The sequence below is a fragment of the Bactrocera oleae genome, chromosome 2 (genome assembly GCF_042242935.1).
Source record: "Bactrocera oleae isolate idBacOlea1 chromosome 2, idBacOlea1, whole genome shotgun sequence".
Classification (NCBI taxonomy): Eukaryota; Metazoa; Arthropoda; class Insecta; order Diptera; family Tephritidae; genus Bactrocera; species Bactrocera oleae.
Window position 1 is genome coordinate 34,607,539 of NC_091536.1, and position 24,061 is coordinate 34,631,599.

General features: G+C 40.7%; 2 protein-coding genes and 1 pseudogene across 2 annotated transcripts; 2 read left to right on the plus strand and 1 right to left on the minus strand.

The window, feature by feature from the left end:
- Positions 1-6,158: 6,158 nt before the first annotated feature.
- Positions 6,159-7,123, plus strand: LOC138857314 (uncharacterized). The gene is made up of 3 exons (XM_070109773.1): positions 6,159-6,489; positions 6,622-6,945; positions 6,999-7,123. The coding sequence occupies exons 1-3, from the start codon at positions 6,159-6,161 to the stop codon at positions 7,121-7,123; spliced, it is 780 nt and encodes a 259-aa protein (XP_069965874.1).
- An 8,459-nt stretch (positions 7,124-15,582) lies between these two features.
- LOC138857430 (uncharacterized) lies at positions 15,583-16,553 on the plus strand. Its single transcript, XM_070110113.1, has 3 exons — positions 15,583-15,913; positions 16,046-16,369; positions 16,423-16,553. Exons 1-3 carry the CDS (start codon positions 15,583-15,585, stop codon positions 16,551-16,553), a joined length of 786 nt encoding a protein of 261 aa, XP_069966214.1.
- Positions 16,554-22,814: 6,261 nt separating this feature from the next.
- On the minus strand, positions 22,815-23,574 carry LOC118683455 (uncharacterized; annotated as a pseudogene).
- Between the last annotated feature and the right edge of the window lie 487 nt (positions 23,575-24,061).

A 24,061-nucleotide genomic window follows, 5' to 3' on the forward strand; every position in this document is an offset into this window, starting at 1 on the left:
CGGAGTCATCCGAATCTGGGACATCTCTATTTTCGTCGTCATCATACCGCCCATCAGAATCCGATTTCAGCTTACCTACACCGTTACCCAAGAGATGCGTCAGATTCCGCTAAAATTCTGATGACGTTCTTAAATTATCAATGATTTCGATAACGTTCTCCGAGAAAGGGAGTACTTATGTTAGTATACACTATATAATATACGACAATATAGCATGGCAACACCATGTCAGCAAGTCAGCTGATCCTGGCTTTCAAGGAACGCTGAAACGAATACGTAACAAAACGGAACAACGAATACATAGTCAACAGTTAGGCTCGAGGACGCCTGCTATTATTGTTAAAGACTATACAACACGGTTAACGGCCCTTCTCCTGCTGGCAGCGTGCGCATCGTTCCACCATTATAGCACTTTAACAACCACAAAAATATATCTAAAGTTGAACTCAGACAAAGCGGATTGAACTCAGAGAATTTCGAGCTTGCTGCGTCTTGTCTTGGCATACCCTCGTCTCTGAAAATATAAACAAAGAAGCAGCAAGTATAAAAAAGATTTTTCGTGCAAATGAAGTAGCAAAGTATTTTTCCTCCACTTGGTCAGACAATTCCAAATATGATAATTTTGGCATTCATCTCTGAAAGGAACACAATAAACAGAAAAGTATATAGCCCATATAATATCTAATCTGCTGCATCGGAGATTGAAAAGCCTATCACCTTCGTAGAGTTTAAAAAAGCCTTGTATAGAAATATAGGGAAAGCACCTGGTTTTGACAGAACTTCCTACCATATTATAAAAAATTGTGTGTGTTATTACACTTGAACTACTATTCGAAAGGGCTTCTGATCGTTGTTCTTCACCAGCTAATAAAATAGAACGTCGGAAAATAAGATATTTAGAATTGTAAGAAGTTTTCAGTCAAATCAAACATTTACATTTAAAATTAATATTAACAAGAAAAAACGTTAACTTCGGTTACCGAAGCTATAATACCCTTCACAGTGATCCGTTCTGAACAATTTTTTCGGAGATTGCATTATTGCCTTAAGCAATAACCACGCCAAATTTTGTGAAGATATCACGTCAAATAAAAAAGTTTCAAATACAAGCATTTGATTCCGATCATTCAGTTTGTATGACAGCTACCTATATGCTATAGTGATCTGATTGTTGTCTTGGATAATAACTTATGCGTAATTTCGTGAAGATACATCATCAATTGAAAGTTTTTAAGTTTTCCATGCAAACACTTTACTCCGATCGTTCAGTTAATATGAGCAGCTTTTTTTTGAGAGAAGGACGGGTGCAAAATTTCAGACCTATATCTAAAAAACATAGAGACTAGTTCGCGTATATACAAACGAACGGACAGGCATGGCTAAATATCGTGGCAAACTTAATACACCCTGTTCAGGGTATAAATATTCTGATTAAGTTCCTTTATTAAATGGTATTCCTCAAGGTTCCCCTATATCGGTAGTGTTTTATAGCTTTTTACGAAGTAATTATAGAGTAGAACATGCTATTCATATTCGATGGTCTACCCTTATACGGGTACGGGGCAAAAAAGTACCCTCGGAAACGGTTCCACAATTTACCACGCAGAGGTGCGGAAAAATCTTCGGAAAAGTCAAAAATCTTTTAGCTGAATCTTGACTCCTAGCACTTAAAGATCGCACCACCCATGGTACTGTCCGACTTCTTCCAAAGCTTTTTGTGCCTAATAACCCGATATTGAACAACGATATAAAAAGGGCACTGAACAGGAAATGAATCCTATGGCGGCCAATATGTAAAGTCACTCAGGTATCCAAAGACGTCGAAATTCTGTTAAAACCAACTCTGGTCGGAGTAGCTCGATTATCTCATTGAAACCTTCCAACATCATCATTTATAAATTCCTTATAGAGATACTTTTCAATCTCTGCTACCACTGAGTTTAATGCCGTTTCTGTGGATTTACCCTTAGAATACGCATTCTGCAAAACTGCCATTTTTCCTGGCCCTTATATGTGTTTCTATTAGTCTCTCCAGCGTTTTCAAAGGAAATGATGAAAGACTGATTGGTCTAAAATCCTTTGGATTAATGTGTGAGCTTTTGCCAGTCTTTGGTATATATATCACCTTAACTTTCCTCCATATTGAGGGAATATACAATAGTTTAATTACAGTGCCCGTTTAAGCATGGTTGTTTACCAGCTTATTGTATAGCTCATGAACTGAGCCGGGAATAATCCATCTGGTCCCGGCGATTTATAAAGCTTTAAACTGCCTATCGCCCAGTAAACATTACTATCTGACACTATGTGTAGAGGATGGGACTCTGGGCCCACTTCACTCCCCAGTATATGCTCCCTTATGTGGTTCTCGGAACTGTCTGGGAAGTGAGTATCCATTAGTAGGCCTAGAGTCTCTTCGATGGATACCGTCCAGCTGTGGTCTGGCTTCTGAAGGTATCCGATGCTATGTTTCGACTGTGTCATTATTTTTCTAAGTCGAGACGCTTCTGCCGTATTCTCGATGTCATTACAAAAAGATTACCACCAATTTCTTTTTGCCTTCCTTACCTCCTTTTTATACGACCGTAGGAGGTTATAATAGTTATTCCACTCTTCTTCTCTGTGGGATAATTTGGCGAAAATGAATTGCTTCCTGCAATCTTTCTGCATCTTCTTAAGTATGGGAGACCACAAAGGGGGCCTAATTCTTCCCCTACTGTTGATTAATGGACAAGCCACCTCTAGTACTTGACGACAAGAATCTGTGAACTGTTTAACGAGGATGTCTTTTGTTCTCTGGTTGAAATGGTGGAATCATAGGAATACGCTTTTTTAGCTCCTTCATGTGCAGCTGCCAGTTCGTTTTCTTATTATACCTAAATTTCTCTTCCCTAACTACATTATTTTCAATTATACATTCAATGTAGCGGTGATCTGAGAAGGAATTTTCTTCCAGTACCCTCCAATGTGTTATTTTATCCACCAGTTCTTCCGATACAAGTGTTATATCTAATACTGCCTGTTGGTTTCTGGTTATAAATGTTGGCGTACTACCTTTGTTGCATAACAAAAGCTTTCTGGCGCCAGTCTTGGCCTCTGCACCTTTAGTGTTTGCCTTTGCTCCAGGACCAAGCTTCGCTCCTGTCCTCGCCTTGGCTTTTGTCGAGCCCGTGCTAAACGCTGCTCTGCTCTGGGAACAACTCGCTCCCTCCGGCTTTTATAAGGAGGGCCGGACTCCTTTATGTTTAAATTTTTATTATAATTATTGTACATTGACTCGATCACGAGTGTAGGGGAAAGTATGTCCGCTTGCGCATAGCCCCCGCTACGCAAATTAGGATATCTTATGCTCGGTGCGAGACTGGGCTATTTAGGGGCCCCAGCCAGGTTGATCTTCGGCACGGGTCGCATGACACCTCCTACCATAGTAACACCTCCTATATGGATGCTGCACTATTGCAGAGTACCGAACACTTAGATAGGAAGCCTGACCTTAGCTAGATACCTCACTACTGCAACAAGCGACCTATTATAATAATATCCTTGAAAATGTCTTCGGTAATTTCTTTCCGAAAATTTTTAAAGGAAGTCTTATTTAAGAAGTTTTCTGTGAAGCTTTTAGCCAAAATGGCCCCCTGGCCATCCTTTGTGGGTGGAAGTCGGTTTGTTTCCGACAGTGCCAGTATTGAAAGAAGAAATCTAGCATTAACATTCATCGGAAAGATTTCTCGCACTTAAAAATCTTCCGGGTATTTGTACCATGAAGGTCAAATACCACGGGAATCTAAACCACAAAAAAAGGACAATATATGCACCTTTCCTGAATAATGTGTCAAATGAGGAAATCATTTGCGAAGTGAACTCTCAAGGGGTAGTTGGCGTTTACAAATTTCAGAGAAAAATTAATAATGATACCCTGTTATCGACTGGAGTAGTGTTGCTGACTTTCGATTTATGCCACCTCCCCGAAAATATTAAAAATGTATATAAATAAATATTTTTAAACAAAATTGTATTAGTATACAAAAATTATAAAGTCTTGCGTATAATATACATGAACCCTTCAGCTTATTTTAAGACCTATTTATAAATCAAAATTGACATTATTTTGTAATGGAACCTTAATGGATATAGGAATAATTTCCATGAGTTACAACTACTTTTAAAAGACCATAATCCTAGAATTGTATCTTTGCCAGAAACTAATTTGCCTTTCAACAGCACTCCCACACCGCCCTACGCGAAATAAAATGGAATACGTGCTCTTAACGTCAAATTTCGTTGTCCTCAATGATGGCTCAGCTACCCATTTCTCGACTCACCAAAATGTTCATGGAAGATCCTAAAATATCTCCACGGAAGTGATCATTTTCCGATCATAACCAATATTGGAGCTATCTTAAATAAAGAAAAACAAGTAAGGAAGGCCTAAGTTCGGATGTAACCGAACATTTTATACTCTCGCAAAGTCAAATGGTACACTCGTTTGAGATTTCTTTGTGGATTGACAGATATTTTCGGTAGAAGGTCAACTATAGGCACTGGGGTCCACATATTTAGTACTTAGGGGCTTGAACAGTTTCGGTTCGGTTAAGACAATTTTAGGTCACAAGATACACGGCATACTTTAAACGTATTATTCACGCAAAGTTTTACCCCGATATAATCATTGTTGCTTGATATACATAGTGGGAAGTGAAACAAGCAGATGGAATTGAAAATGGTGTTATATGGGAAATAGGAGTGGTTGTAGTCCGATTTCGCCCATTTTCGCACTATAATATAAGAATATGAAAATAACGTTATGTACCGAATTTTGTTGAAATTGGTTAAGCAGATCTCAAGATATGGGTTTTCACCAAAAGTGGGCTGAGCCACGCCCACTGTCTAATTTTGAACGCGGTTCCTATAAAGTCATCCCATACCATCCCAGAGATAAAATTTAATGTCTCCGGCGTGTTTAGTGCTTGATTTATCGCGCTTTTAGTAGTTTTTAACAGTACCGTTATAAGGGGAGTGGGCGGAATTGCCACCTGATCTCAACTATTTTCACACCGTCAATAAAGTGCTAAAAACATTTGCTTCCAGTGAAGTTTGTTATTATAGCATTAGCGGTTTAGGAGATATGCACATTAAACCTATTAGAGGCGGGACCTAGCCAACTTTAAAAAAAAGTTTAACTGCAGATGCCCCTCCCTAATGTGATCCTGTGTACCAAATAACAAACTTGCAACTTATTGCGGAACTTAGTTATGGCAATTTATTTGTTTTTGATTAATGGCGTTTTGTGGGCGTGGCAGTGGTCCGATTACGCCCATCTGCAATACCAACTGTCTCACGGTACCAAGAAACATGTCTATCAAGTTTCATAAAGATATCTCAATTTTTACTCAAGTTACAGCTTGCACGGACGGACGGACAGACAGTCACCCGGATTTCAACTCGTCTCTTCATCCTGATCATTTATATATATATAACCCTATATCTAACTCGATTAGTTTTATGTGATACAAACAACCGATAGGTGAACAAATGAACAAAACTATTATACTCTGTAGCAACAGGTTGCGAGAGTATAAAAATGTGGGACGAGACACAATATAATATAATATACGATAATATAACATGGCAACACCATGTCAGCAAATCAGCTGATCCTGGCTTATAAGGAACGCTGAAACGAATACGACACAAAACGGAACTGCGAATACATAGTCAACAGTTAGGCTCGAGGACGCCTGCTGTTATTATAAAAGTCTATACAATACGGTTAGTGGCGCTTCTCCTGCTGGCAGCCACCGCGTGCGCATCGTTCCACCATTATAGCACTTTAACAACCACAACTGGTGACCCTGACGTGATTTAACAGTTTTTCCGTGATATAATAGTATTTTTCCGCGATTTTGTTTATATAATTTTAAAAATCGCTAACTAATTCGTCTACAGTGCATTTCGTTTACACGTTTCAACATTTGCGCATACATTTTCGGTTACAGAGCACTTTGTGTATTGGTTTTTGTGCATAATCGCACACGTGGCTGCCTACGCATACGACCGATTGGAGGACAGCTTGAGTTTTCGCGCATTCCTAATCATCATAGCTTGGAGCGCAACGCATAAAATTTTCTAAACGTCACCTTATCTTCTGAAAAACCGCTATGCCAGATATTGTGGACGTGCAAGTGCCCGACAGTATAACGTCGCTCCAACGTGTTTCTATACGGTGTCCGTTATTCAATTCCGAACGACCAGCCTTGTGGTTCGCCCAACTTGAGGGACAATTTCATCTCGCCGGAATTTCCGATGAAATTACGCAATACCACTATGCTTCTTTACATCTTGACGCCATGGCCGCCGCAGAAGTGGAAGATCTTCTTTTGAATGTTCCCACAGAAACGTCCTACACTCGCTTAAAAGGCACACTGGTCGAACGCCTTACACTCTTTCGAGAAGCACGACTGCAGCAGCTTCTCGAACGAGGGACCTTGGGTGAGGTAAAACCAGCGCAATTTTGCCGACGTATCAGAAGCCTTGACAACACTGTTCCTGACAATATTCTACACAATAAGTGGCTCAGCAGACTTCCGATGACAACGTAATCTATACTTGCGTCCCAAGCAGACATGGATATCGATAAGCTCGCATCTCTTGCAGACAAAATACACGATATCGCATTACCAGCAACACAAATCAATTCGGTCCAAGAACCAGCAGCAACATCAGCTGTCGAACCACGCATTTCTCGTCTCGAAGCTTCAATTAATGAGCTAGCTTCCAGTTTTAAGAGACAAGTCATATCTCGTTCCCGTTCTCGTCATCGCTTTCGTTTGCGCACATCTTCCCCAGCACCGAACAACAACACGTGCTGGTATCGTCAAAATTTCGGCAATAAAGCGAAACGTTGTCGGTCACCTTGCACATTTCAGGGAAACCTACCGTTGGACCGTTAGTGGCGGTTAACGGCTCCTCACTCTAATCAAACCGCCTCTTCGTAACAGATCGTGCCACCAAAATCAAATTTCTGGTGGATATTGGCGCTTATCTCTGCAAAGAGTCTCTCGCACCTTGGTCGCCGGAACAAGTCAACTTCAAGACTTGTTCCCGACAACCTCAAAAATGCTAAGACAGAGGTCGACAAAATGTTACAATTTGGAATCGCTCAACGTTCGAAGAGCTCCTGGTTATCTCCGCTCCACCTGGTTATAAAGACGTCTGGTGAATGGCGACCTTGTGGAGATTATAAGATTATATAAGACTTTACTGTCAATCCAACCGCCAAAACAATATTTTCAACCACTGATCTCGTGCGCACTATTAATCAAATACCTGTCACCAAAGAAGATGAAAACTGCAATTATAACACCGGTCGGTCTTTTCGAATTTCCGTTCATGACGTTCGGACTTCGAAATGCTGCGCAAACATTCCAAAGATTTATCGACGAAGTAACACGGGGACTAGACGACTACATAGATTACATTCTAATCGCTTCCAAGGATGTTACGGAACACCGCAGTCACCTTCGCTCGCTTTTCCAACGGCTCACTAAGTATGGTGTCGTAACCGCTAAGTGCCGTTTTGGTCTGTCCGAAGGAGATTTTTTGGGACACCACATTTCAGCAACAGGAATCTTACCTCTTCCAGGTAACGTAGACGCGATCGTTGACTTTCCTCGTTCAACAACGATCCGAAAACTGCGTGAGTTCCTCGACATGATAAATTTCTATCGTAAATTTCTTAAAAACGCTGCCAAGTTTCAGGCACCCCTGCACGAGCACACTCAAGATGCTTCAATAAAAGGTTCTCATCCGGTCCCCTGGACACCGAAAGAAGAAGCAGCGTTCGTCCAATGCAAAGAAAAGCAACGCAAAGCAACGATATTAGCATATTCAGACACAACGCTTCCTTGGGCAATATTTACCGATGCCTCCGAGTATGCTATCGACGCAGTTCTCCAACATAGACGGGGACAACACTGGGAACCATTGGCTTTCTACATCCAGAAGTTTCAAACCGCTCTGAGGAAACACAGTTCATACGACCATGAGCTTCACGCTATCTACGCAGCTTTACGAAAATTTTACTATATTTTTGAAGCATGACATGTCACGACATTCACGGATCCAAACCTTTGCTACATGCTTTTGCTCCGGCCCCTGATCGAGCGACACCTTGGCAATTCCACCGCTTGTATTACATCAGCCAGTTTACAACCGATATCCAATATGTAGCCGGCGAAGACAACACCGTCTAAGATGCTCTTGCCTGCATCGAAGAAATATAAACAGCAGTATTCTCAAACGAACTTTCTCCAGCACAAGCTGAAGACGAGAAACTTCAGCAACGTATATGAAAGGAACAGCACGATTCACTGAACTTACTACCAGTCAACGATCCAGGCTGCAATAAACCAATTTATTGCGACGTTTCTAGCGACCTTATTCGTCCCTACATTCCCGCAGCGCTTAGGAAGAGTATTCGACGCTCTCCATAGCATTAGTCACCCAGGAGCACGAGCCTCCGCCAAATAGTTAAAGCAACGATACGTTTGGCCCAGCATTAACCGCGATTGCCGTTTGTGGGCCCGAACAAGCCTAGCTTGCCAACGAAATAAGGTATCTCGCAACGTTTTATCACTAATCCAATACTTTCCATGCCGCACAAGACGTTTCGAACATATTCACGTGGACATCATTGGACCATACGTACCATCAAGAGGATATCGTAACTGTTTGACAATCATCGACCGTTTCACCAGGTTTCCAGAGGCATTTCCTATTGATAATATCGGGGGCTGAAAGTGTTGCTCGCACGCTTTTCGCCGGATGGATGGTACTATCCATACCTTTACGAATCACGACCGCCAGGGTACACAGTTTGAGAGTCAACTTTTTAACGCTATCGCTCGTTTCCTCAACAGTAAACACATACACACCACCACTTTCCATCCGCAGTCGAATGGAATGGTGGAACGTCTTCACCGTCATTTGAAGGATGCGATTCGTTGTCACGAAAACAACTCATGGGTCGAGATTCTACCAATCGTCCTTCTTGGAATTCGCGCTACCTGGAAGAAAGATCTTGGCGCAACTCCTGCCGATCTCGTTAATGGTGAGCCATTTTGTTTACCAAGTGAATTCCTCGCTCTTTCGCCGAGATCTGGTTTACCACCATCCAATATGACAGAACGCTTGAGAAACTACTTCGCAAACCTCGCACCCCAACCCACCGTCCGACATGGCCACAGGAAAACTTTCCTTTTTAAAGGACTGGCGACATGTTAACACGTTTTTGTTCGTTTTCATCGTAAACGTCAGAGGTGAAAACAGTACTGTTTCGATCGATCGACTAAAGCCTGTCTACCTCCTTCCCGACGATAAGCTCAACGATAGTGAGCAGAACAACGACGATGACAACAACACAACGCTTATCACATTAACTTCACCGGAGTCATCCGAATCTGGGACATCTCGATTTTCGTCGTCATCATACCGCCCATCAGAATCCGATTTCAGCTTACCTACACCGTTACCCAAGAGATGCGTCAGATTCCGCTAAAATTCTGATGACGTTCTTAAATTATCAATGATTTCGATAACGTTCTCCGAGAAAGGGAGTACTTATGTTAGTATACACTATATAATATACGACAATATAGCATGGCAACACCATGTCAGCAAGTCAGCTGATCCTGGCTTTCAAGGAACGCTGAAACGAATACGTAACAAAACGGAACAACGAATACATAGTCAACAGTTAGGCTCGAGGACGCCTGCTATTATTGTTAAAGACTATACAACACGGTTAACGGCCCTTCTCCTGCTGGCAGCGTGCGCATCGTTCCACCATTATAGCACTTTAACAACCACAAAAAAATATCTAAAGTTGAACTCAGACAAAGCGGATTGAACTCAGACAATTTCGAGCTTGCTGCGTCTTGTCTTGGCATACCCTCGTCTCTGAAAATATAAACAAAGAAGCAGCAAGTATAAAAAAGATTTTTCGTGCAAATGAAGTAGCAAAGTATTTTTCCTCCACTTGGTCAGACAATTCCAAATATGATAATTTTGGCATTCATCTCTGAAAGGAACACAATAAACAGAAAATTATATAGCCCATATAATATCTAATCTGCTGCATCGGAGATTGAAAAGCCTATCACCTTCGTAGAGTTTAAAAAAGCCTTGTATAGCAATATAGGGAAAACACCTGGTTTTGACAGAACTTCCTACCAAATTATTAAAAATTGTGTGTGTTATTACACTTGAACTACTATTCGAAAGGGCTTCTGATCGTTCTTCACCAGCTAATAAAATAGAACGTCGGAAAATAAGATATTTAGAATTGTAAGAAGTTTTCAGTCAAATCAAACATTTACATTTAAAATTAATATTAACAAGAAAAAACGTTAACTTCGGTTACCGAAGCTATAATACCCTTCACAGTGATCCGTTCTGAACAATTTTTTCGGAGATTGCATTATTGCCTTAAGCAATAACCACGCCAAATTTTGTGAAGATATCACGTCAAATAAAAAAGTTTCAAATACAAGCATTTGATTCCGATCATTCAGTTTGTATGACAGCTACCTATATGCTATAGTGATCTGATTGTTGTCTTGGATAATAACTTATGCGTAATTTCATGAAGATACATCATCAATTGAAAGTTTTTAAGTTTTCCATGCAAACACTTTACTCCGATCGTTCAGTTAATATGAGCAGCTTTTTTTTGAGAGAAGGACGGGTGCAAAATTTCAGACCTATATCTAAAAAACATAGAGACTAGTTCGCGTATATACAAACGAACGGACAGGCATGACTAAATATCGTGGCAAACTTAATACACCCTGTTCAGGGTATAAATATTCTGATGATTCAGTGTTTTAAAGCTTTTTACGAAGTAATTATAGAGTAGAACATGCTATTCATATTCGATGGTCTACCCTTATACGGGAACGGGGCAAAAAAGTATCCTCGGAAACGGTTCCACAATTTACCACGCAGAGGTGCGGAAAAATCTTCGGAAAAGTCAAAAATCTTTTAGCTGAATCTTGACTCCTAGCACTTAAAGATCGCACCACCCATGGTACTGTCCGACTTCTTCCAAAGCTTTTTGTGTATAATAACCCGATATTGAACAACGATATAAAAAGGGCACTGAACAGGAAATGAATCCTATGGCGGCCAATATGTAAAGTCGCTCAGTTATCCAAAGACGTCGAAATTCCGTTAAACGGAACAACTCTGGTCGGAGTAGCTCGATTTTCTCATTGAAACCTTCCAACATCATCATTTATAAATTCCTTATAGAGATACTTTTCAATCTCTGCTACCACTGAGTTTAATGCCGTTTCTGTGGATTTACCCTTAGAATACGCATTCTGCAAAACTGCCATTTTTCCTGGCTCTTATATGTGTTTCTATTAGTCTCTCCAGCGTTTTCAAAGGAAATGATGAAAGACTGATTGGTCTAAAATCCTTTGGATTAATGTGTGAGCTTTTGCCAGTCTTTGGTATATATATAACCTTAACTTTCCTCCATATTGAGGGAATATACAATAGTTTAATTGCAGTGCCCGTTTAAGCATGGTTGTTTACCAGCTTATTGTATAGCTCATGAATTGAGCCGGTAATAATCCATCTGGTCCCGGCGATTTATAAAGCTTTAAACTGCCTATCGCCCAGTAAACATTACTATCTGACACTATGTGTAGCGGATGGGACTCTGGGAAGTGAGTATCCATTAGTAGGCCTAGAGTCTCTTCACTGGATACCGTCCAGCTGTGGTCTGGCTTCTGAAGGTATCCGATGCTATGTTTCGACTGTGTCAATATTTTTCTAAGTCGAGACGCTTCTGCCGTATTCTCGATGTCATTACAAAAGATTACCACCAATTTCTTTTTGCCTTCCTTACCTCCTTTTTATACGACCGTAGGAGGTTATAATAGTTATTCCACTCTTCTTCTCTGTGGGATAATTTGGCGAAAATGAATTGCTTCCTGCAATCTTTCTGCATCTTCTTAAGTATGGGAGACCACCAAGGGGGCCTAATTCTTCCCCTACTGTTGATTAATGGACAAGCCACCTCTAGTACTTGACGACAAGAATCTGTGAACTGTTTAACGAGGATGTCTTTTGTTCTCTGGTTGAAATGGTGGAATCATAGGAATACGCTTTTTTAGCTCCTTCATGTGCAGCTGCCAGTTCGTTTTCCTATTATACCTAAATTTCTCTTCCCTAACTACATTATTTTCAATTATACATTCAATGTAGCGGTGATCTGAGAAGGAATTTTCTTCCAGTACCCTCCAATGTGTTATTTTATCCACCAGTTCTTCCGATACAAGTGTTATATCTAATACTGCCTGTTGGTTTCTGGTTATAAATGTTGGCGTACTACCTTTGTTGCATAACAAAAGCTTTCTGGTGCCAGTCTTGGCCTCTGCACCTTTAGTGTTTGCCTTTGCTCCAGGACCAAGCTTCGCTCCTGTCCTCGCCTTGGCTTTTGTCGAGCTCGTGCCAAACGCTGCTCTCCTCTGGGAACAACTCGCTCCCTCCGGCTTTTATAAGGAGGGCCGGACTCCTTTATGTTTAAATTTTTATTATAATTATTGTACTTTGACTCGATCACGAGTGTAGGGGAAAGTATGTCCGCTTGCGCATAGCCCCCGCTACGCAAATTAGGATATCTTATTACGGAGGGCGCCAGGTATCCGTAAGCTCGGTGCGAGACTGGGCTATTTAGGGGCCCCAGCCAGGTTGATCTTCGGGTCGCATGACACCTCCTACCATAGTAACACCTCCTATATGGATGCTGCACTATTGCAGAGTACCGAACACTTAGATAGGAAGCCTGACCTTAGCTAGATACCTCACTACTGCAACAAGCGACCTATTATAATAATATCCTTGAAAATGTCTTCGGTAATTTCTTTCCGAAAATTTTTAAAGGAAGTCTTATTTAAGAAGTTTTCTGTGAAGCTTTTAGCCTTGAAAATGTCTTCGGTAATTTCTTTCCGAAAATTTTTAAAGGAAGTCTTATTTAAGAAGTTTTCTGTGAAGCTTTTAGCCAAAATGGCCCCCTGGCCATCCTTTGTGGGTGGAAGTCGGTTTGTTTCCGACAGTGCCAGTATTGAAAGAAGAAATCTAGCATTAACATTCATCGGAAAGATTTCTCGCACTTAAAAATCTTCCGGGTATTTGTACCATGAAGGTCAAATACCACGGGAATCTAAACCACAAAAAAAGGACAATATATGCACCTTTCCTGAATAATGTGTCAAATGAGGAAATCATTTGCGAAGTGAACTCTCAAGGGGTAGTTGGCGTTTACAAATTTCAGAGAAAAATTGATAATGATACCCTGTTATCGACTGGAGTAGTGTTGCTGACTTTCGATTTATACCACCTCCCCGAAAATATTAAAAATGTATATAAATAAATATTTTTAAACAAAATTGTATTAGTATACAAAAATTATAAAGTCTTGCGTATAATATACATGAACCCTTCAGCTTATTTTAAGACCTATTCATAAATCAAAATTGACATTATTTTGTAATGGAACCTTAATGGATATAGGAATAATTTCCATGAGTTACAACTACTTTTAAAAGACCATAATCCTAGAATTGTATCTTTGCCAGAAACTAATTTGCCTTTCAACAGCACTCCCACACCGCCCTACGCGAAATAAAATGGAATACGTGCTCTTAACGTCAAATTTCGTTGTCCTCAATGATGGCTCAGCTACCCATTTCTCGACTCACCAAAATGTTCATGGAAGATCCTAAAATATCTCCACGGAAGTGATCATTTTCCGATCTTAACCAATATTGGAGCTATCTTAAATAAAGAAAAACAAGTAAGGAAGGCCTAAGTTCGGATGTAACCGAACATTTTATACTCTCGCAAAGTCAAATGGTACACTCGTTTGAGATTTCTTTGTGGATTGACAGATATTTTCGGTAGAAGGTCAACTATAGGCACTGGGGTCCACATATTTAGTACTTAGGGGCTTGAACAGTTTCGGTTCGGTTAAGACAATTTTAGGTCACAAGGTGGCATACTTTAAACGTATTATTCACGCAAAGTTTTACCCCGATATAATCATTGTTGCTTGATATACATAGTGGGAAGTGAAACAAGCAGATGGAATTGAAAATGGTGTTATATGGGAAATAGGCGTGGTTGTAGTCCGATTTCGCCCATTTTCGCACTATAATATAAGAATATGAAAATAACGTTATGTACCGAATTTTGTTGAAATTGGTTAAGCAGATCTCAAGATATGGGTTTTCACCTAAAAGTGGGCTGAGCCACGCCCACTGTCTAATTTTGAACGCGGTTCCTATAAAGTCATCCCATACCATCCCAGAGATAAAATTTAATGTCTCCGGCGTGTTTAGTGCTTGATTTATCGCGCTTTTAGTAGTTTTTAACAGTACCGTTATATGGGGAGTGGGCGGAATTGCCACCCGATCTCAACTATTTTCACACCGTCAATAAAGTGCTAAAAACATTTGCTTCCAGTGAAGTTTGTTATTATAGCATTAGCGGTTTAGGAGATATGCACATTAAACCTATTAGACGCGGGACCACGCCCACTTTAAAAAAAAAATTTAACTGCAGATGCCCCTCCCTAAAGTGATCCTGTGTACCAAATAACAAACTTGCAACTTATTGCTTAGTTATGGAAATTTATTTGTTTTTGATTAATGGCGTTTTGTGGGCGTGGCAGTGGTCCGATTACGCCCATCTGCAATACCAACTGTCTCACGGTACCAAGAAACATGTCTATCAAGTTTCATAAAGATATCTCAATTTTTACTCAAGTTACAGCTTGCACGGACGGACGGACAGACAGTCACCCGGATTTCAACTCCTCTCTTCATCCTGATCATTTATATATATATAACCCTATATCTAACTCGATTAGTTTTATATGATACAAACAACCGATAGGTGAACAAAACTATTATACTCTGTAGCAACAGGTTGCGAGAGTATAAAAATGTGGGACGAGACACAATATAATATAATATACGATAATATAACATGGCAACACCATGTCAGCTGATCCTGGCTTATAAGGAACGCTGAAACGAATACGACACAAAACGGAACTGCGAATACATAGTCAACAGTTAGGCTCGAGGACGCCTGCTGTTATTATAAAAGTCTATACAATACGGTTAATGGCGCTTCTCCTGCTGGCAGCCACCGCGTGCGCATCGTTCCACCATTATAGCACTTTAACAACCACAACTGGTGACCCTGACGTGATTTAACAGTTTTTCCGTGATATAATAGTATTTTTCCGCGATTTTGTTTATATAATTTTAAAAATCGCTAACTAATTCGTCTACAGTGCATTTCGTTTACACGTTTCAACATTTGCGCATACATTTTCGGTTACAGAGCACTTTGTGTATTGGTTTTTGTGCATAATCGCACACGTGGCTGCCTACGCATACGACCGATTGGAGGACAGCTTGAGTTTTCGCGCATTCCTAATCATCATAGCTTGGAGCGCAACGCATAAAATTTTCTAAACGTCACCTTATCTTCTGAAAAACCGCTATGCCAGATATTGTGGACGTGCAAGTGCCCGACAGTATAACGTCGCTCCAACGTGTTTCTATACGGTGTCCGTTATTCAATTCCGAACGACCAGCCTTGTGGTTCGCCCAACTTGAGGGACAATTTCATCTCGCCGGAATTTCGGATGAAATTACGCAATACCACTATGCTTCTTTACATCTTGACGCCATGGCCGCCGCAGAAGTGGAAGATCTTCTTTTGAATGTTCCCACAGAAACGTCCTACACTCGCTTAAAAGGCACACTGGTCGAACGCCTTACACTCTTTCGAGAAGCACGACTGCAGCAGCTTCTCGAACGAGGGACCTTGGGTGAGGTAAAACCAGCGCAATTTTGCCGACGTATCAGAAGCCTTGACAACACTGTTCCTGACAATATTCTACACAATAAGTGGCTCAGCAGACTTCCGATGACAACGTAATCTATACTTGCGTCCCAAGCAGACATGGATATCGATAAGCTCGCATCTCTTGCAGACAAAATACACGATATCGCATTACCAGCAACACAAATCAATTCGGTCCAAGAACCAGCAGCAACATCAGCAGTCGAACCACGCATTTCTCGTCTCGAAGCTTCAATTAATGAGCTAGCTTCCAGTTTTAAGAGACAAGTCATATCTCGTTCCCGTTCTCGTCATCGCTTTCGTTTGCGCACATCTTCCCCAGCACCGAACAACAACACGTGCTGGTATCGTCAAAATTTCGGCAATAAAGCGAAACGTTGTCGGTCACCTTGCACATTTCAGGGAAACCTACCGTTGGACCGTTAGTGGCGGTTAACGGCTCCTCACTCTAATCAAACCGCCTCTTCGTAACAGATCGTGCCACCAAAATCCAATTTCTGGTGGATATTGGCGCTTATCTCTGCAAAGAGTCTCTCGCACCTTGGTCGCCGGAACAAGTCAACTTAATCTCACAGCAGCAAATGGGTCTACCATACGTTGCATAACTCTATCACTAAACCCTGGCCTCAGGCGAAATTTTACTTGGCGCTTCGTAGGGGCGAACATAACGAAACCTATTATTGGCGCAGATTTTGTGGCACATTTCGGCATCTTACCCGACCTCAAGAACCACTGCCTTATCGACTAACTGGACTAAAAGTCGCATGTAAGTTATCAGCATCCAACATCATTTCGGAAATTAAAATACTGCCCGTCGACCCCATATGGGCAGATACTCCAGCGGAGTTCCCTAATCTGACACAGCCGGAAGGAATCTGTCAACCAACAAAACATACGACGCAACACCACATATCTAGAACATCAGGACCTCCTGTTTCCTGTACGGCCCGAAGACTTGTTCCCGACAACCTCAAAAATGCTAAGACAGAGGCCGACAAAATGTTACAATTAGGAATCGCTCAACGTTCGAAGAGCTCCTGGTTATCTCCGCTCCACCTGGTTATAAAGAAGTCTGGTGAATGGCGACCTTGTGGAGATTATAAGATTATATAAGACTTTACTGTCAATCCAACCGCCGAAACAATATTTTCAACCACTGATCTCGTGCGCACTAATAATCAAATACCTGTCACCAAAGAAGATGAAAACTGCAATTATAACACCGGTCGGTCTTTTCGAATTTCCGTTCATGACGTTCGGACTTCGAAATGCTGCGCAAACATTCCAAAGATTTATCGACGAAGTAACACGGGGACTAGACGACTACATAGATTACATTCTAATCGCTTCCAAGGATGTTACGGAACACCGCAGTCACCTTCGCTCGCTTTTCCAACGGCTCACTAAGTATGGTGTCGTAACCGCTAAGTGCCGTTTTGGTCTGTCCGAAGGAGATTTTTTGGGACACCACATTTCAGCAACAGGAATCTTACCTCTTCCAGGTAACGTAGACGCGATCGTTGACTTTCCTCGTTCAACAACGATCCGAAAACTGCGTGAGTTCCTCGACATGATAAATTTCTATCGTAAATTTCTTAAAAACGCTGCCAAGTTTCAGGCACCCCTGCACGAGCACACTCAAGATGCTTCAATAAAAGGTTCTCATCCGGTCCCCTGGACACCGAAAGAAGAAGCAGCGTTCGTCCAATGCAAAGAAAAGCAACGCAAAGCAACGATATTAGCATATTCAGACACAACGCTTCCTTGGGCAATATTTACCGATGCCTCCGAGTATGCTATCGACGCAGTTCTCCAACATAGACGGGGACAACACTGGGAACCATTGGCTTTCTACATCCAGAAGTTTCAAACCGCTCTGAGGAAACACAGTTCATACGACCATGAGCTTCACGCTATCTACGCAGCTTTACGAAAATTTTACTATATTTTTGAAGCATGACATGTCACGACATTCACGGATCCAAACCTTTGCTACATGCTTTTGCTCAGGCCCCTGATCGAGCGACACCTTGGCAATTCCACCGCTTGTATTTCATCAGCCAGTTTACAACCGATGTCCAATATGTAGCCGGCGAAGACAACACCGTCTAAGATGCTCTTGCCTGCATCGAAGAAATATAAACAGCAGTATTCTCAAACGAAGTTTCTCCAGCACAAGCTGAAGACGAGAAACTTCAGCAACGTATATGAAGGGAACAGCACGATTCACTGAACTTACTACCAGTCAACGATCCAGGCTGCAATAAACCAATTTATTGCGACGTTTCTAGCGACCTTATTCGTCCCTACATTCCCGCAGCGCTTAGGAAGAGAATATTCGACGCTCTCCATAGCATTAGTCACCCAGGAGCACGAGCCTCCGCCAAATAGTTAAAGCAACGATACGTTTGGCCCAGCATTAACCGCGATTGCCGTTTGTGGGCCCGAACAAGCCTAGCTTGCCAACGAAATAAGGTATCTCGCAACGTTTTATCACTAATCCAATACTTTCCATGCCGCACAAGACGTTTCGAACATATTCACGTGGACATCATTGGACCATACGTACCATCAAGAGGATATCGTAACTGTTTGACAATCATCGACCGTTTCACCAGGTTTCCAGAGGCATTTCCTATTGATAATATCGGGGGCTGAAAGTGTTGCTCGCACGCTTTTCGCCGGATGGATGGTACTATCCATACCTTTACGAATCACGACCGCCAGGGTACACAGTTTGAGAGTCAACTTTTTAACGCTATCGCTCGTTTCCTCAACAGTAAACACATACACACCACCACTTTCCATCCGCAGTCGAATGGAATGGTGGAACGTCTTCACCGTCATTTGAAGGATGCGATTCGTTGTCACGAAAACAACTAATGGGTCGAGATTCTACCAATCGTCCTTCTTGGAATTCGCGCTACCTGGAAGAAAGATCTTGGCGCAACTCCTGCCGATCTCGTTAATGGTGAGCCATTTTGTTTACCAAGTGAATTCCTCGCTCTTTCGCCGAGATCTGGTTTACCACCATCCAATATGACAGAACGCTTGAGAAACTACTTCGCAAACCTCGCACCCCAACCCACCGTCCGACATGGCCACAGGAAAACTTTCATTTTTAAAGAACTGGCGACATGTTAACACGTTTTTGTTCGTTTTCATCGTAAACGTCAGAGGTGAAAACAGTACTGTTTCGATCGATCGACTAAAGCCTGTCTACCTCCTTCCCGACGATAAGCTCAACGATAGTGAGCAGAACAACGACGATGACAACAACACAACGCTTATCACATTAACTTCACCGGAGTCATCCGAATCTGGGACATCTCTATTTTCGTCGTCATCATACCGCCCATCAGAATCCGATTTCAGCTTACCTACACCGTTACCCAAGAGATGCGTCAGATTCCGCTAAAATTCTGATGACGTTCTTAAATTATCAATGATTTCGATAACGTTCTCCGAGAAAGGGAGTACTTATGTTAGTATACACTATATAATATACGACAATATAGCATGGCAACACCATGTCAGCAAGTCAGCTGATCCTGGCTTTCAAGGAACGCTGAAACGAATACGTAACAAAACGGAACAACGAATACATAGTCAACAGTTAGGCTCGAGGACGCCTGCTATTATTGTTAAAGACTATACAACACGGTTAACGGCCCTTCTCCTGCTGGCAGCGTGCGCATCGTTCCACCATTATAGCACTTTAACAACCACAAAAAAATATCTAAAGTTGAACTCAGACAAAGCGGATTGAACTCAGACAATTTCGAGCTTGCTTCGTCTTGTCTTGGCATACCCTCGTCTCTGAAAATATAACCAAAGAAGCAGCAAGTATAAAAAAGATTTTTCGTGCAAATGAAGTAGCAAAGTATTTTTCCTCCACTTGGTCAGACAATTCCAAATATGATAATTTTGGCATTCATCTCTGAAAGGAACACAATAAACAGAAAAGTATATAGCCCATATAATATCTAATCTGCTGCATCGGAGATTGAAAAGCCTATCACCTTCGTAGAGTTTAAAAAAGCCTTGTATAGCAATATAGGAAAAACACCTGGTTTTGACAGAACTTCCTACCAAATTATAAAAAATTGTGAGTGTTATTACACTTGAACTACTATTCGAAAGGGCTTCTGATCGTTCTTCACCAGCTAATAAAATAGAACGTCGGAAAATAAGATATTTAGAATTGTAAGAAGTTTTCAGTCAAATCAAACATTTACATTTAAAATTAATATTAACAAGAAAAAACGTTAACTTCGGTTACCGAAGCTATAATACCCTTCACAGTGATCCGTTCTGAACAATTTTTTCGGAGATTGCATTATTGCCTTAAGCAATAACCACGCCAAATTTTGTGAAGATATCACGTCAAATAAAAAAGTTTCAAATACAAGCATTTGATTCCGATCATTCAGTTTGTATGACAGCTACCTATATGCTATAGTGATCTGATTGTTGTCTTGGATAATAACTTATGCGTAATTTCATGAAGATACATCATCAATTGAAAGTTTTTAAGTTTTCCATGCAAACACTTTACTCCGATCGTTCAGTTAATATGAGCAGCTTTTTTTTGAGAGAAGGACGGGTGCAAAATTTCAGACCTATATCTAAAAAACATAGAGACTAGTTCGCGTATATACAAACGAACGGACAGGCATGGCTAAATATCGTGGCAAACTTAATACACCCTGTTCAGGGTATAAATATTCTGATTAAGTTCCTTTATTAAATGGTATTCCTCAAGGTTCCCCTATATCGGTAGTGTTTTATAGCTTTTTACGAAGTAATTATAGAGTAGAACATGCTATTCATATTCGATGGTCTACCCTTATACGGGAACGGGGCAAAAAAGTATCCTCGGAAACGGTTCCACAATTTACCACGCAGAGGTGCGGAAAAATCTTCGGAAAAGTCAAAAATCTTTTAGCTGAATCTTGACTCCTAGCACTTAAAGATCGCACCACCCATGGTACTGTCCGACTTCTTCCAAAGCTTTTTGTGTCTAATAACCCGATATTGAACAACGATATAAAAAGGGCACTGAACAGGAAATGAATCCTATGGCGGCCAATATGTAAAGTCGCTCAGTTATCCAAAGACGTCGAAATTCCGTTAAAACCAACTCTGGTCGGAGTAGCTCGATTTTCTCATTGAAACCTTCCAACATCATCATTTATAAATTCCTTACTATCTCATCCAAATCAGAGCACTTCACCTTTGATATACCAAAAAAAAACTTTTTACTAATCAGAGGTAACTTGACAGCACTCGGATGGAAATTTATTTTTACTGATGGTTCCAAATACAGTGACACTGTTTCATTTGCCATAGTATGCGAAGATGGTAACACAATTAGGGCTGAATTACTCTTTCCACACTGTGCTACATTCTACTGCCGAAGTCCTAGCTATAAGCCTCGCAACAGAATATGCTGCCACATCCAGAGGCAAATATGTTATTTGCTCGAATAGTAAATCGGCAGTAGACGTAAACTTAACAGAAAAACAGAACAATGCAAAATAATGTGGACCATTGGCCACTGTGGAATTTCTGACGCCAAACAGACGCCAAACAAACTTGCCATTCCCAAAGTGAAACTGTCGAAATCTATGCTAGATCAGACATTCGAAAAACTGTAGAAAGCTACATAAAAAGAATGTCAGCGGAAATTTGATCAACATATAAGCGCGCCTACACAGTTATTAACAAAACCGCATCGCAGCTTTCACTGTGTTACGTCTATGACACACATCAACACCTCCTAAGTGGCTACGCTGCTCCATCTTGCCAAGCATGCAATTGTCCTCTGACAATTAATCACATCCTTGATCAATGCGGAAATACTCAAATGCGAGGAACAGCATATTTGAGAACAAAACACCATCAGATCTGCTAACACAATTTGCTTTAGATAATTTAAGAGATTTGCATAAGTTTATATACCAAATTGGATTACTGTATCATATTTAGGTATTGACAGACAACTTGTGTCTCAAGGATTTTCCATTTAGATGTTTATTCTTTTTTTGCTTAGTTAATAACCGAATATACAATATATTGTAACGGATTTCTCGATAACTCGTCTACCTTGTAACTCACTCTTGATTTCGATCAATGGATTGATAAATAAAAGTCCCAATTTAATGGCTATACAGTTATCTTTAGTTCAGGTTCTAATTTCAAAAACTTAACACTTATTGCTCGTTATTCGTTGCTTATGTCTCAAGTGCTCTTAACACAACACTCTAAATAGAACTGTCTGTGTTGCACAATCTGGTAGCTCTAATATAGAAGATATTTAACAAAACTTCGTCTCTAGAACATTCTGGCAACTACGAACAAGTAGTCTCGTTGCTTTTGGCAATTTATCGTTAATTCGAATTTGGTCTATCATCCGTGTTCGTCACAATATTATGGTCAGGCCGATAGCTTTCGTTGCTAGTGCCCTTAAACTGTAATCTAATTTTTATACGCATAAGGTGATAAAAGTTTACACGGTACTGTATGTACATTGAGAAAATTTGATGGACGTTACAAAAGGTACATTTTTGATAGCATAAAAGGATATAAAAAGGTACCTACAACTATTGCACTTGACAAATTCAACATCGTGCTGATGTATCAAGATAGACCATCTTAGCAAGATCATTGATCAATCATCATTAATCAAAAATAATAAGCTATTTTCTTGATAAGTTGTCCAGATGTCAAATGCTGTTGACAGTACTCTTTTCAAGTTAAACATATGATTGTGCATAGTTGTGAAAATACTTGTATTACTTGTTTTTTTTTATTTAAATTTATTAATTCTGTAAAAGTCAAAACCAAGCAAAAAAAAACCCATGTAATAAATTTGTGAAATTCAAAGTTTTAAATTAAAAAGTAACCAAAATTATTTTTTTTTTTCATTTTATTCTGGGCAATTTTTTTCAGTTGAAATATTTATAAACTCCATCATGGTATTAGATAGGCCCTGGAAGGCCTGCATCATCTTCTGAGGTTCCTATCGCCTCTTTTCCTAAGCAGCATTCTTTTAGCTATATCCCCTATCAAGTTGCTGATAAGCTTGTTGCGATCACCTCGTGATAGCGATGTTGATCCATCCTCAAAAGATAAAACGTAATTACAAATTGCACAAAACTTATACATTTTGTAATAATAGAAAACTTACATGATTTGGAAGCTAAACGATGGGTGTGGTGGTGATGCCGATGGTTCCGACACACACGGGCTTGCCGGTGGCTCATAATTTGATTTAGAAGCTAAACGATGGGTGTGGTGGTGATGCCAATGGTTCCGACACACACGGGCTTGCCGGTGGCTCGTAATTTGATGGTAGCGGGCTACGAAATGGCTGGGGACTAACCGTGGATAATGCAGTTTGTGATATTGGGCACTCAACGGTCAAAGGTTCTATTGGCGTTAAACAAGGCTTTGAATTCCTTTCACCCCATCCACAGTAGCCGAACCAAATGTGGATTAAGCCTTTTTCTCTAAATCGGTCATGGGCTTCAAACTTGGTCCACCACCAGTGAGTCTTTGGCTAATTTTTAAGCACCTTGCCTGCGTACGCAAGTGGCTTTTCCATACACCGAACGTCTGAGTTTGTTAGCTGTTACCATAATTCCTTCATTTCTAGAAGCGACTTCGGAGAATTTTTCTCCGTTCACATTTTTGGGAGTGTCTGGCAAAATGCAACGTATGCCTCCAGCTGCTCGTGAGTAGCTCGATCGTGCTTTGACTTACTGTGAAATTAAAGTTAGATTTATGTGAATATTTACGTTGTGGAAGAATGAATTGTGTTATTATAGCATTAGCGGTTTAGGAGATATGCACATTAAACATATTAGAGGCGGGACCACGCCCACTTTTAAAAAGAAATTTTAACTGCAGATGCCGCTCCCTAATGTGATCCTGTGTACAAAATAACAGTCTTGTATCTTATTGCGGAGCTTAGTTATGGCAATTTATTTGTTTTTGATTAATGGCGATTTGTAGGCGTGTCAGTGGTCCGATTACGCCCATCTGCAATACAACCATCTCACGGTATCAAGAAATATGTCTACCAAGTTTTATAAAGATATTTCAATTT